At 36.5% G+C, this 13947-nt stretch overlaps 2 protein-coding genes across 2 annotated transcripts; both read right to left on the bottom strand.

The window, feature by feature from the left end:
- Nucleotides 1-3872: 3872 nt before the first annotated feature.
- LOC110881395 lies at nucleotides 3873-6181 on the bottom strand. The gene is made up of 6 exons (XM_022129668.2): nucleotides 6111-6181; nucleotides 5811-6021; nucleotides 5525-5721; nucleotides 5342-5441; nucleotides 4951-5040; nucleotides 3873-4787 (listed from the first exon to the last, which is right to left on the bottom strand). Exons 1-6 carry the CDS (start codon nucleotides 6117-6119, stop codon nucleotides 4072-4074), a joined length of 1323 nt encoding a protein of 440 aa, XP_021985360.2. The 5' UTR covers nucleotides 6120-6181; the 3' UTR covers nucleotides 3873-4071.
- Nucleotides 6182-7090: 909 nt separating this feature from the next.
- Nucleotides 7091-8914, bottom strand: LOC110881397. The gene is made up of 4 exons (XM_035980151.1): nucleotides 8335-8914; nucleotides 7693-7895; nucleotides 7418-7615; nucleotides 7091-7177 (listed from the first exon to the last, which is right to left on the bottom strand). Exons 1-4 carry the CDS (start codon nucleotides 8858-8860, stop codon nucleotides 7091-7093), a joined length of 1014 nt encoding a protein of 337 aa, XP_035836044.1. The 5' UTR covers nucleotides 8861-8914.
- Nucleotides 8915-13947: the final 5033 nt, after the last annotated feature.

Raw genomic sequence — 13947 nt, forward strand, 5'->3', positions numbered from 1 at the left:
TCACCAACATGTGCAATATTATGTCTCGAGTTATCTGCAATCACCACTACTCGACTCCCTTCATATTTCCTAGGATCTTTTAATTTCCGCTTGTCTCCTGTCATGTGGTTAGAACAACCTGAATCGACAATCCAATCATCAAGATTAGCCTTATTTTCGGTTGTAGCAGTCAAGGCATACATAGGTTCCTCTTTTGCGTAATAAGCATCAGCATCCCATGGTTCCTCTTCTTGTGTTGCTGCTGCATTCCCTTCTTCGGATTTCTTTTCGGGGCAATTTCTAGACATATGACCTCGCTTCCCGCAGTTGTAACACTTAAAAGGAAACTTTCTTTCTGGTTGTCGATTTTTCTTGTCACCGGATTCCTGGTTGTTTTCTCGTTCCTGTTGCTTGCCCTTTTTCCACCGATCGTTACCTTTCTTTTGACCCCGGCTCCTACTTTGTTTCCAATTGTTTCGATCCTTATTGGCATACATCGCCGATTCCTCTTTCTTGATGGGCTCGGCAATACTTACCCCAGCCATCTGTTTTGCTAAAGCTTCTTGGGCTGCCAACAGGTTTTCAAACTCAACCAACGTAGGTTGAGTCGGCCAACCTTGGATTGCTGCAACAAACATTCTGAATTCTGGTTTCAGTCCATAAATCAGAATTCGTTTCATCCTTGTTTCACCAATTTTGGATTGAGGATCCAGTTCTCCAATTTCTCGACACAACGATTTTACTTTATGAAAGTACTGAGCTATCGTCAAATCCTTTTGCGTAATGGACATTAGCTCGTTTCTAACAACTGTAATTTTGCATCATTCTTTTTGGAGAACAACGCAGCAAGTGCATCCCATGCTTCCTTCGGTGTTGCAAGATCACGAATATGATCTAACAATTCTTCTTCGATTGTGGTCTTCAAAACGAACATCGCTTTACCCGTCTTGATCTTCCACTTGTTAATGGCTCCATTCACGTCGTTTCTAGGTTGAACGGTATCGGCTCCCTGTACAACTTCCCACAAATCCTGGCCCTGCAGATACGAACTCATGCATGTCATCCAGGTATTGTAATTCGTGTTGTTGAGCTTCTTCACCCCACCGACTGTTTGGAAATCCGCCATTGATAACGAACGAGTTGGCTCTGATACCACTTGTTAAACTAAAAGACTCGTTTACCAAGTGAAATATCAAAACAAACAATCTGCTGGTTCACGCACACAACCAGACCCAGAAGAATATCAACACTGTTGGGGTTGAACATGGTTCAATCAGAATATCATCATCATTCTGATGATATGAACTTCTGTTTGCAGCGGACATATTTGATATTCTTGAACGAAATAATGAATCAAATGGACAGACAATTATCGAAAGAAATTGAAAGTCTTGGTACCGGTTAATGTTGCCGGTGTACCCCCTTATATACTTGATAATCTTGGCGGTTAATTCAAGCGGGAAAACTGTCATCAGCAGTTTGAAGTTACCCGCTTATAATATCCACCATGACTTATCATTCGTACCGAGTTCTAGTTATCATATAAACATACGAATACATATACATATACATATCATAAATTAAGTTTAATAAATCCTGCTAATACTTCCCCCTAAACTTAATTACGTTTGTTGATACCCTTGAGAACACTTGCATTAGCTTCTTCGACAGCCTTCCTTGCATGATTGAAGTTGAATTTTCTTCTTTTCTTATGTGCATTCCATGTTCCCTCCCAACTATTCTCTGCATACAGTGCATACGATTCCTCTTCAGTGACCTTCTTGATTTCTTCGGCACTTGTGCTCCTTCCGAGACTGCATTCTGGTACATCTATCTTATCCTTCATTCTTTCAGATTCATTAACTCTTGCCTGCACCTCTTTAAACTTATAATAATACACTAGAATGTCTAAATACATGGCATAAACGGTCCGCATGTATTCACCATCCTTGTATTCAAATCCCATGTCTTTTGCAATAATCGGCCAGAGATTATCTTCGGTTACACTGTTGTAACCCCCATCCCGTTCCACAATCATGTACAGACTGAGTAAATCAACTTTCCTGTTCTCGGTCATCACCGGAGGTATTGGCCTAGTTGTTATCCCCAGGAAAGTTATAACAAACCAAGACACCATTTCATCGAATTTCTTTTCTAATTCGTATTTGTAATGAAACACGAACTTGCCATCCTCCAACATATTTAACAGATTCACACAATCCTTGAAATCATTAAATTCTAAGGCCCTTATGATCATAACACTCCAATCCGTTTCATCGGAAGAAACGTGTAAGTCTTCGAAATAGGAGTTAAGGTATTCTTCTTTGTATTTTTCATTTACATCGTTTAATCGTATGACCTTTTGTTTTTCCTTCAGGCCTAATTCATCTTCCTTCGACAGCCCCGTTATTACATTTACAGTGTTATTGATAGGGGATGAAAACATAGGAAATATTTTGCATGTATCTCCATCCTTTTTAACCGTAAAGCCTTGCATTGTTAATTGATTTAAACTGAGAACATTTCTGTCTAATTCCGGTGTGTATAAGACACCCTGAATCAACAACTTTTCATTATTGGACTTGACTTCTACAACCCCTATGCCCCTCATAAACAAGAAATCGTTTTCCCCCGAGTTGGTTTCAACCCCCACTAAATGTTTGATACGCTTGAAAACATTTAGATTACCGGCATAGTGTTGTGTAAACGAAAGACTAACATACCATATGTCTCCCCATGTACCGCCCTCTGAACCAGTCACAATCATCTCGTTTCTTTCTTCTACCGATTCTCTTTGCTTTCGTATTCCTGCGTTTACCGCTTGAGAAACCAGTTGTGTGTTTTCATCATTCTCCTTTGATTTGCAGTCGTAAATGAAGTGGCCTGGGCGATGACAATAATAACATAATTTTGTTCGATGTATTTTCTTTTGCCGTCTGGTTTCTTCATCATAGCAGTGTTGACATGGAAGTGTTGTCCCCGTGGCTCTGATACCACATGTTGGGGTTGAACATGGTTCAATCAGAATATCATCATCATTCTGATGATATGAACTTCTGTTTGCAGCGGACATATTTGATATTCTTGAACGAAATAATGAATCAAATGGACAGACAATTATCGAAAGAAATTGAAAGTCTTGGTACCGGTTAATGTTGCCGGTGTACCCCCTTATATACTTGATAATCTTGGCGGTTAATTCAAGCGGGAAAACTGTCATCAGCAGTTTGAAGTTACCCGCTTATAATATCCACCATGACTTATCATTCGTACCGAGTTCTAGTTATCATATAAACATACGAATACATATACATATACATATCATAAATTAAGTTTAATAAATCCTGCTAATAAACACCTGACACACAAGTTTGCATAAAACTCTTATGCGACTCTTTTTGTTTATTAAGAAACGTATTCTGGAAACAAATTAACAAGAGAACTAACTGAGAAAAACAATAAACCTAATTGGGTTTATATAAACACCCGTACAATACTAATTCGACTAAATAAAGGACTCCTATTTGATTGCTAATCTAATCCTAGATTCCTGGATAAACTAAAATTCAAACTTACTGGATAAACTAAATAATAAACATACTATTATTTAAACTTTATATTAATCTCCTCCATCCACCCCTTGAGATTTACCGAACCACCCTTCAAGTTTACTAACGTTGTATAATGTTTAATAAAATATCCATGTTCATACCTAATTTTTTTTTGGCGAAATAGCTCGTATCCACATCAACGTGTAAATATACGAGTCATCTTCTGTTTGGTGTAAAATTCCCTTGTTCATATTGTGTTTAACCTGTACATAAGCCAATTCTTGTGTAACTTATGCTAAATCTGGCATCCTCAAATGAATAAGAAATTAACAAGACTAAATATAAGTAATCAAGCACCATTCAGTAATGATGGTCATAATAAGAACAACCACAGTGTACAAAATTTATCACGTAGCGTAAAACTGGATACCGCACAAGATGGCGAAGATTGTTAACTCAGGACCCAAGATATTAACCCCGGCCCGGCCCAGTAATAGAGGACCATTTTTGTAATTTTCATTCCTACAACAATGACCACTCTTTATGAAAGAATTTTAAAGTAAACTGTATATTGTTCATCTCTCAAACTGAACAATGGCTGCAGAAGATACTTCAAGTTCAACCCATTAGCCACAAAGCTAATAGGATGGTAACTACTGATCCCATCGTTCGCCTTAAAACTCGTTGATGCGACAAACACAGCATCCGGTTCACCTGACTCACACCTCAGTGTCACTGTTCCATCCAAACTATGCACAAAACAACCCTTTTGGCTCACAGATTCTAATCTAACCACACCTTTATTTGCACCCAATAAATGGAATAGCGCGTTCTGCTTTTCGGAGTAACCACTGATTCCGAGAGCTTGTTCTTTTCCTTGGTGTACAAGTAACATTCCGGGTAGATCATATGGTTCTAACATGATGGTTTTGCCTATAGCATCCTTATACGAGGATACCCGAGTTTTGGAATCTGCTGAGATGATTCTAAATGTTGAGAAAACGGATTCGACAGTTCCGGGGCTAGGGTAGTTCAACATTGTGATGGTCTTGTTTGTGTGTGCTAGAGCAAATGTTGAATTCCTGTTTTCTTGAGAAAAAGAAATTAACTGGGAGTTGTAATCTGATGGGATGGGAGTGATCCATTCATAAAGAGAACCCGAGGCCGGTTTTAGGTTGGATTCACCTGTGGTCAAGCCGACGAGTAGGTGGGGGCCGTATAGGATTGCATTAAGAGAAGCGAACTCAGACCGGTCATCTGGAAAATAAACATTTTTGTTTAAGTAACCGTATAAGTTGTTTTCTCTATGTTACCCAGACCCTACCAATAGCTTGTTATAAGTGTGATTTTACTGGGTACGTTTGTTTGTTTGAATAAGTTTTTTAATGATTTTAACCCTATAAAAGAAGAAACATATTACCTTGAATAGCCTCCATTCTAAGTGTTATCGGTAGTTCAAGAGTAATTACGTCCGATGCACCCCATTTTTTCGTGACCGATAAGAATTTACCTACATCAAAAAAATTAATAAAGAATCATAACTTAAGTTTGAAAATCTGTGTTTTAAAGATTTATTTCTAAGGTCTTAGGTTCAAATCCAGCTTCCACTGTTTCCTATCTTAACTTAGGCCACCTGTCCAACATAAGTTGTAGGTGCCACTGATAGCAGGGTATTGATGGGACCTGTGTGTTTTCCCTTACGGGTTCTTATGGTTCCCAATAAAAAGGTACTGAAAGGACACATTTTCAAATTTGGGTAATATTTGATGTATGTATACTGTATACATTATCCGTGATTTAATGATTCATACCCGCCGATACTAGAGGAATACCCTGACCATTAAGTGTTGCTTTTGCATCCAATGTAGTCCAAAACGGTATTCTAAACTTCAAACTAGACGATAATCCTTCCTGAATATAACACATAATGCACTTTTACAAATAAACAAACAACGTGACAAATATAACATTTTCATCGTGTTACGAACTTTCACCTTCTTTGAGGAAACTGTAGTTGTTACTCGAAGGCGCGGGTCCCACGACACAACCGGCTTTACTTTGTGCTCGAGAAAAATCTGCCCAAGTTTCCAGTTAACCGAGCTTGATATGTACTGAATGATATAAAGCCCAGGATCCTTTCCTGCTTCTTCAAAGTAAATCGAATCACCTAATTTCGAGAATGATTCGATCCCTACATAAATGGAAAGAAAAAAAATGGTATAAAACTTTTTTTTTTTGCATTATCTATATGAGAAAATATAAGACATCAAATATCCAAACCTGTCCCGTAACAACACCAGAACGTATCAAACGGTGTTCCCCATTTATGAAATCCAAAAGCTTTTGACATTCCCGGGCCTAATGGCAACATGTATATCATTATCCCGGGTTCTTTTCCTCTTTGAATACTCAAGACGCCATTAGTCAATGCGCGTTCATAATAATCTGCATACGCCATTTCTTTTGTCCATCTAAACAAAATCCTAGAGACCTATAAACAGTCAAACACAAACAACCATGGATTTATGGATAATGTGACAATTAAAACCAAAGGTTACCCTTTTATATTTCTCGGCTCACCTTCAACATGTTATAAGTGACACATGATTCTTCATTCTCCACCTCCAAGGTGGTCGCTAGTCTTTTCGGGTCGGTCCTGGGAAAAGTTTCACATCATAAATGTGTGAAAAAAATGCTCCTATTTGTAAGCGAAAAAAATATATAGTCTTAAGTAACTCTTAAGAACTTTCATGACTTGTAAAGTATAAAAATGTTCACTTCTACGCGTGGACAAGCAACGGCTGAATTAGAGGATCCCACTGGCCGCTGTATATATACTTATAATTAGTAACACGTTTGGTCCTTTTCACTAACTGATGTTAAAAAAAAGTTGTCAGAGTCAATGTAAAATGACTATCATATCCCTTTACTTAAAATAGGGTTGTTGAAAAAGCTCTTGGCTTATAGCTCGCTCGAAATGAGCTCAAAAAAATCTAGCTAAAAAAACTCGATTTGAAATGACCTGAGCCGAGCTGGCTCATTTTGTAACCGAGCCAAGCTTAGCTCGGCTCGTTCTTAGGCTCGTTTAATTCCCAGCTCAAGCTCAAGCTGAGCCAAGCTTCCTCGTTTAATTTCGAGGAACCCACCCTGGCTCGACTCATCTCGACTATTTTACAGCCCTACTCAAAAACAAAAAAAATTAAAAAGAAGTTGATCATTGGCTATATTTACCAGAACTCGCCGACTGATGTCCCTCCTGTAGCATACGTGTGAGAAGAGTTAACAGCATCCATGAAAAACATCCCAATTTCCTGAAAATAGTTTAAAAGCAGTTATGTGTTTTTAATAGAAGTTGTATTACTATACTAATATCATCTTAGAGTGTGTATGTGTATATATACCTTGTAAATAGATTCGCCGGTAACTTCATACCGCATTTGTGATCCAACAACAATTGGTATATGCGTATTGGAATGAAAACCAGATAACTCATCAACCTACAAGCAAGCGTTCTTTGTTACGTATAATTTACCCGTATTGTTTTATAAAAATAATCACAATTACTTAAAATTTACCTTGATAGCCAACGGTCCAAGAAAGCACGGTTTGTCAAAAAGATTAGCTAATAATAAGTGCTTTGTATCTCCCTAGTAACAATAAGAAGCACATTCAACAAAATATGCATAATCATAAGCAAACGACACATGTTTAATACAGAACCAATCTTAAATAGATAACAAGATAGAAAAAGAGAGTTGGTTAAATAGTTACATAACTGGCTTATGTATCACAGTTAAAGCACTACGATTCTCTTCTTAAAATTGGTCCTGTATTGAACATTCCTTTTAACCAAACAACATAATGAACGAATTTCATTTTCAACATACTGTTATGGTGTACAGGCGATACATGACGTCATTCATTCCGCCATATTCTTCATTCAAAGATTGCCAGTGTCTTTCAATAGTGAACCGCGTGATCACATTTTGCACACGTTTGCAGAAGTAATCTGCCATCTTAATAACCATTTGTAGAGCTTGATCGTTACGAGCGAAAGCATATTGATCAAGTAAACCTGCCATTATCTGCCAGTTACAGGTAAGTATGATCTAAAATCGATAAAAAGAGCTGCATAATATCTTTGAACATGGTAAAGTTTTACCTTGTGAATAGTGTAATATGGAGCCCAAACGGTTTTACTAGCTTCAACGCGATCAAAAAACTCAGTTGGGAAAGCGGAGAGGTACCCCGTCTTCATCTTTTCTTGACAATCACCGAGTGCAGACACCAGTTGAGTCATCTTTTCTTTTAGAGCTTGGTGACCGGTGCTCGCCCACATTAGAGCTGTGGCACTTAAATAATGCCCTGATAATAATATTTTCATAAAAGAATGTAACATTAGTGAAGTTTTTATGGCTTAACGTCATAAAAAATCAATATACTTTCTTATTTATCACGAAAAAAGTCTTGTAACTAGTTAACCTAATTTCAGTATATTAAAGTCACTCAACTTATAAAATAAAATATACAAAAAAATACCTAACAAATGTATACAAACTTCAGTTAAGTAATTTTTCAGTTTATTTTCTAAAGGCCAAGGACTTTAATATACCATAATGTCTATTGAGTGACTTTTTTTTGTGAAAATAAGAAAATATAGTGGTTTTCTATGGTGTTAACCTAAATTTATCATCTAGGTTCACAAACAAGTCAAACAAATCCAATCAAGATGTCAATATTATCACATAAATGAACACAAATATACAAAAACAACAATCAAGTACCACTAACGAAGAACACAAACCTACAAAATGACCACGGAGCTCTTGATCCGGCGCCTCCCAACCACCATACGCAACACCAGGCGTGAGCAAACCCGCGGTCTTCCTAAAGTTCCAAACCAACCTATCAACATCAAACATCAACAAGTACTCCAAATTGGTTTGTTGAGCTTGACCATGAATTGAGTCAGGGTCCAATCTCACATCACCTAAAGCAACTTCATTCAAGAATGTCCCAGACACTTGAGGCTTGGCCCCTTGATTTTTTAAATGTCTATACATCATCATCCAACCATGTTCATCTTCCTCTTTCAACACTTTTCTTGGGATCAAACTGGCCCATGTGGAATCATCAGAGGGGGTTAAGTGGTTGTGTGACAACAACATCTGTTCTTTTTCAGTGTTGTTATATGAAGATAATAACTGGTGGCGATACGTGTGCGACGACAGCTCGGTTGGCGTGTTGGTGCATTCCTTACCATGGACATGGTAGAAAAACAAAGGGATCATCACAACAGCAAGCATCTTCATCTTCAACAAGAATTTCATTTTTCTAACCGAATTAACCGACAAAACTGAACCAAATTAAATGAAATGTAACCAACTTGCGCCTCCAAAACTGAACCAAATTAAATGAAATGTAACCGAATTAACCTTAACCGACAAAACTGAACCAATAAAACGAACTGTAACCAAATTAACTGACTACACCGAACCAAGCTAACCAAACTATAACCGAATTAACTGACAAAACCAAACCAAATTAATTGACAAACCGAACCAAATTAACCAAACTGTAACCGAATTAACCAACAAAACCAAAACCAAATTATCTGAATTGTAACCGAGTAAACCAACAAAACCGACAAATTAACCGAACTGTAAGCAAATTAACCAATAAAACCGAACCAAATTAACTGAACTGAAACCGAAATTAACCGACAAAACGTAACTGAATTAACCGAACTGTAACCGAATAAACAAACGAAACCAAACCAAACTAACCGAACTGAAACCAACAAAATTGAAACCGAATTAACTCATTAGCCTAACCGTAACCAAATTAACTGACATAACCGAAACTTACTTAACCTAACCTGACCAAATGAAACTTAATTGATATATATAACAAAAATGATCCGCAATCGAAATGCAAATTCGGCAATTACTGGATGAACATTCACATCCAAATGAAATGAAATCTTCGAATGACTGAAATAGAAGATCGGATTAACATTTACAGAAGCAAAATTTTGTGAATACAAATGGGTATAATATGGTCTACGGTAAGAAGAACATATTATGGATGAAGATTACAGGAACAAGTAACTATAAGGTATATATAATTAGAGATTTCGAATGGCAATTTGTGATTAAAAAAAAAAGAGATCAACAACAGTTAGGTTTCCTGATGAATTTATCTCGTGTTATTGCTACCGGTATTTACGTTGGTCAGTCATTGACGTGGAAATGCTCCAAAAGAAAGTCCGTTTTCCGGTGCCATTGGTCTCCTTTGTTTTAGGGGAGGCTAGTCATTTTATATTTTGATTTATGGTTGGCCTTTCACGGTGGGTTAAACTGCTTTAAGGACTGATTTGGGTAAAATGATCAAACATAAGAAAACGTGCGTTGACAATCAGCACGTGTTTATCCCATTTGCTTTTGATTCTTTTGGTTTTTTGGCACCGGAGGCTGTGGACCTACTTAGTCGAGTTCAAAGGGTCATGCATAGTAATGTTATGATCCCGAGATCTATGGAAGTAGATTTTAAAAGACTTAGTTTTGCTATTCAAAATGGGTTAGCGATGCAACTTTTTGTCCGTTTACCAACTACCTCGATATAAATTGATAACACAAGTTGTAATTTATTATTAAGAAAGCAATATTTTGTTTTGTTTTGGTAGTATAGCCTTAGATACTGGTGCTTGATAATTGTTATAGCATACGATGCCAAACAAATAATTTACTGGGAATATAATTTTGTCTTCAACGAAATTTATAATGAAACGTTGAGAAACCATAAAAACGACAACCGGTATTGTATATTGATGTTGTTCAGACTTTAACGGTTCAATTCATCATGGTAAATAAAAAAAAAATCAATTATATTTGAGTTGTTCGATTTTAAACAAATTAACTGAAACATAGATAAAGATAAACATATTATAATGGTACATTTAGGGTTTTAAATATTGTGTATACTAGCTACCATTCTTGATATCTTTTTAACTATGGTGTAATCTGTTTGTTAACTAGATATAGGCTCCGCCGGAATGCGACGAAAGGCGTATGATTATGGAAGTAAAACTACATAAAATATATATTACAACATTGATTGTTTTTAATAATATTATAAAATTTACAATCAATTTAAACTCTATTTTAACAACTATACATATTGATTAATTTCTAGGTTGAGCATGACACGTATAAAGCATGTCAACCGCGGCTTGAAGTGCAGCCTATTGTTCATGTAACCTCTGAACACGCTCGGTCAGTTCATTTAACTTCTCTATAACCAACCGATGAGACTCAACCGATTGTTCAAGACTGAAAGACTCAAATACACGTGTTTGCTCATTGGAGTTTACCATTTTGTAAGCCTAACAATTAAGGAACAAATTAGCATACACTTTAGAATAAAAAAACGAGTTAATTACATAGTTAGTCACTGTGGTTTGCACAAAATAACATACTTAGGTATTAATAGTATAAAATCACATTCTAGGGTATTAACTTTTCATTTTGTAACGTTTAGAGGTATTAACTTCTATGGTATTAACATAGTTAGTCCCTTTGTTTTGCACAAAATAACATATTTAGGTACTAACATGGTTGTAAAACAAGGTTTCCAAGGCTGAGTACTCCCCGAGTAGTCGCTACAAGGTAGGTTGCCGAGGCGACTTTCTCTAACTCCGCCTAATTACTCGGAATCGATCAAACGCGGTCAACCTCGGCCAAAATCAGATCTAGTAGGTCAATTTGGGCCGAGTTTAACTTAAAAAATAATAAAACATAATTTATATGACTATCATATTAAATAATGAATATCATTTTTACGTATTTTGTTATAAATATTAGTAAATTTATGCTATTAGACTTATATTTAATTTCCGAAAACTAATTTCTGTATAATTTAACATGTCCGAGTACTCCTCGAGTACTCTCCGCCTATGCCGAGTACTCTCAACTCCCGGTCGACCGACTAGGGAGCGCCTAGCGACTTTTGCAACCATGGGTACTAATAGAATGTGGTTTTAAACCTACAAATAACGTTAATACCTTCAAACGTTACAAAATGAAAAGTTAATACCCTAGAATGTGATTCTAAACTGATAGCACCTAAGTATGTTACTTTGTACAAACCACAAGGACTAACTATGTAATTAACTCATAAAAAACCAATGATAAAATAGTGTAATGTATTAAAAAAAAATAATAGGTGATGGAGAGGGTGAAGCCCGAGCTTTAGAGTGTCTAAATATAATGATTTATGTGTATTTGATGTGTTTATTTGCTTGGGATGAAGTGACTACGAGAATTTGGTGTTTTGCAGGTAACGTACGTAAATCGGTGCATTTACGAGGGTTAAAGATGAAAGTGTGAGCATAGGATGTGATGTTGCAGCTCAAGAATGAGTTTCGAAGCTTATTCGGGTGATATAAAGGCTCACGAGTGGAAGAAGTGTGAAAAAGTGAAGTTCAGGGGCTGATTGGCACTTTATTGAAAGTTATTTTATATTTAATTGTGCAAGAAATTGGAAGAAATAAAGTTGAGGGGCCATTCGGTAATTTATGAAAGTTGTGTGGAGCCTTTATGTTCAAGAATCAAGAAAGATTATAAGTCTAGGGGCCATGTGGTACTTATTTGGAAGTTATGTGGGCTTATATATTAAAGGAGATTGAAGACATAAAGTATAGGGACTAAATTGTCATTTGGTGAAAGTGTGAAAGAAAGAAGAGAAATGGGGGAATTGGTTCGATCGTAGCTTACGAGTGTACTTTCGTAGCTTACGAGTTGTGATGGCATGGATGGTATTGGGACAGAACTTTTAAACTGTAAGCTACAGGTTTCAACTTGTAGCTTACAAGTTATCATATGCAGCAAGTCAGATACGACCGTAGCTTACGAGTTCAGACTCGTAGCTTACGGTTTGGGCCAATATGTGAACAGAGTTTTAAAACTGTAAGCTACGAGTTCAGACTCGTAGCTTACGACCCGGTAAAGTGAAAAAACGTGAATTAAGGCCTTTAAGGTATAAATTAGGGTTTCCAAAGGGGGGAATCATTATCAATCATACACAATCGATCCTAGGCTTCAAGATACTCAAGATTCAAGGTTTCTTCCATCCAATTCCATCAAGATTCTCAATTCCATCACTGAATCAACCATGATTTCTTCATCAATTCAAGCTTTTGAAGATTCTTCGTGCGAGATGAGCGGCTAAACTTTTTATGGTTTCCTCCGGATGGAGGGTTTTTGTAAGTTAATGAATATTATGTGTTGATACAATCGTATAACTCGGTGATCTAAGCATTCGATGCTTTTCACCATTGATTTGATTTCTTGATTGTAAACAATTGCATTTATTTAAACCTTAATTTCTAAGCATTCAGTTCCCGAGAGTTCTAGTAATTGGGATATATTTGACATGGGGTTAGGGTTTGTAAATTGTAATTGATAATCATTCGATAACCTCCCGTTATGTATTGACCGGAGTACTTAGTCGTTGATTATCACAATTAGTTAATCAGGTTTAACACCTATGTCTATGTAGGTAACGATTAAACACATAGTTGAAGTTAACTGGAAAACCTGAAATCTGGAGGAACCATCTTTTCTTCCATTGATTTAAAACACAATTTTTATTCGTTAATTTAGCTATTTCTCAAAATCAAACAAACCGATTTTCTAATTCTGTAGTAGTTAATTGAAACTTTTTATTACAACACTTTCCACAATCCTCCTCTGGTTCGATATCCGACTTACTCTAGCTACTAGTTTATTTCGGTTTTTGCATGTCCTTAACGACAGACAGCAAAATGGCGCCGTTGCCAGGGAATTAGTGCGCTTAGTGTTAGTTATTTAGTTAGTTAGATAGTTATTTAGTAGTTAGTTGTTCTTGCTTTCTAAGAAAAAAATCTAAAAAACCCAAAAATATTGTTCTTTTTATTTTATTTTATTTTATTTTTGTTAGTTCGATATTACGCGCGGGTGTTTTGCTTAGTGCTTGTGCAGGTCTTTGAATCATGGATAGAACTTATCAACCAGAGTTTAATGAATTTGAGGATGCTGAATTCTCACAACATAACCAACCAATGTATCAACAAATGAGCTTTCAAAAGAGACAATCACCGAATCAAAACCGATATGCTAGATATGATATAGATGAAGTGAACGGGTATTACGACCAGTTTGGATGTGAAGAATATAATGATTTTGCGCCTCCACCGCAGCAGTTTATTCAAAGAGGTCAAAATCGGGTCAGTTTGGGTCAGCAAAGGTATAATGATGTTCAACAAAATAGTTATGGAAGATTTTCCGAGATATCAAATAAGAATCACCAGCAAGGCAATCAGAGAAGTTATCAGCAGAATCCAGATCAAGGAAGATCGAGTGGTCCAGATGAAGGTTCG

The sequence above is a fragment of the Helianthus annuus genome, chromosome 11 (genome assembly GCF_002127325.2).
Source record: "Helianthus annuus cultivar XRQ/B chromosome 11, HanXRQr2.0-SUNRISE, whole genome shotgun sequence".
Lineage (NCBI taxonomy): Eukaryota > Viridiplantae > Streptophyta > Magnoliopsida > Asterales > Asteraceae > Helianthus > Helianthus annuus.

Coding starts and splice junctions, on each gene's coding strand:
- LOC110881395 (XM_022129668.2), bottom strand. Junction 5,722..5,810: donor CTGGTGTTGTTACGGGACAG/GTTTGGATATTT, acceptor CCATTTATGTAG/GGATCGAATCATTCTCGAAA. Junction 4,788..4,950: donor TAGAATGGAGGCTATTCAAG/GTAATATGTTTC, acceptor TTTATTTTCCAG/ATGACCGGTCTGAGTTCGCT.
- LOC110881397 (XM_035980151.1), bottom strand. CDS start 8,860: ATGAAATTCTTGTTGAAGATGAAGATGCTTGCTGTTGTGATGATCCCT. Junction 7,616..7,692: donor CATATTACACTATTCACAAG/GTAAAACTTTAC, acceptor TGTAACTGGCAG/ATAATGGCAGGTTTACTTGA. Junction 7,178..7,417: donor ATCGCCTGTACACCATAACA/GTATGTTGAAAA, acceptor TATTGTTACTAG/GGAGATACAAAGCACTTATT.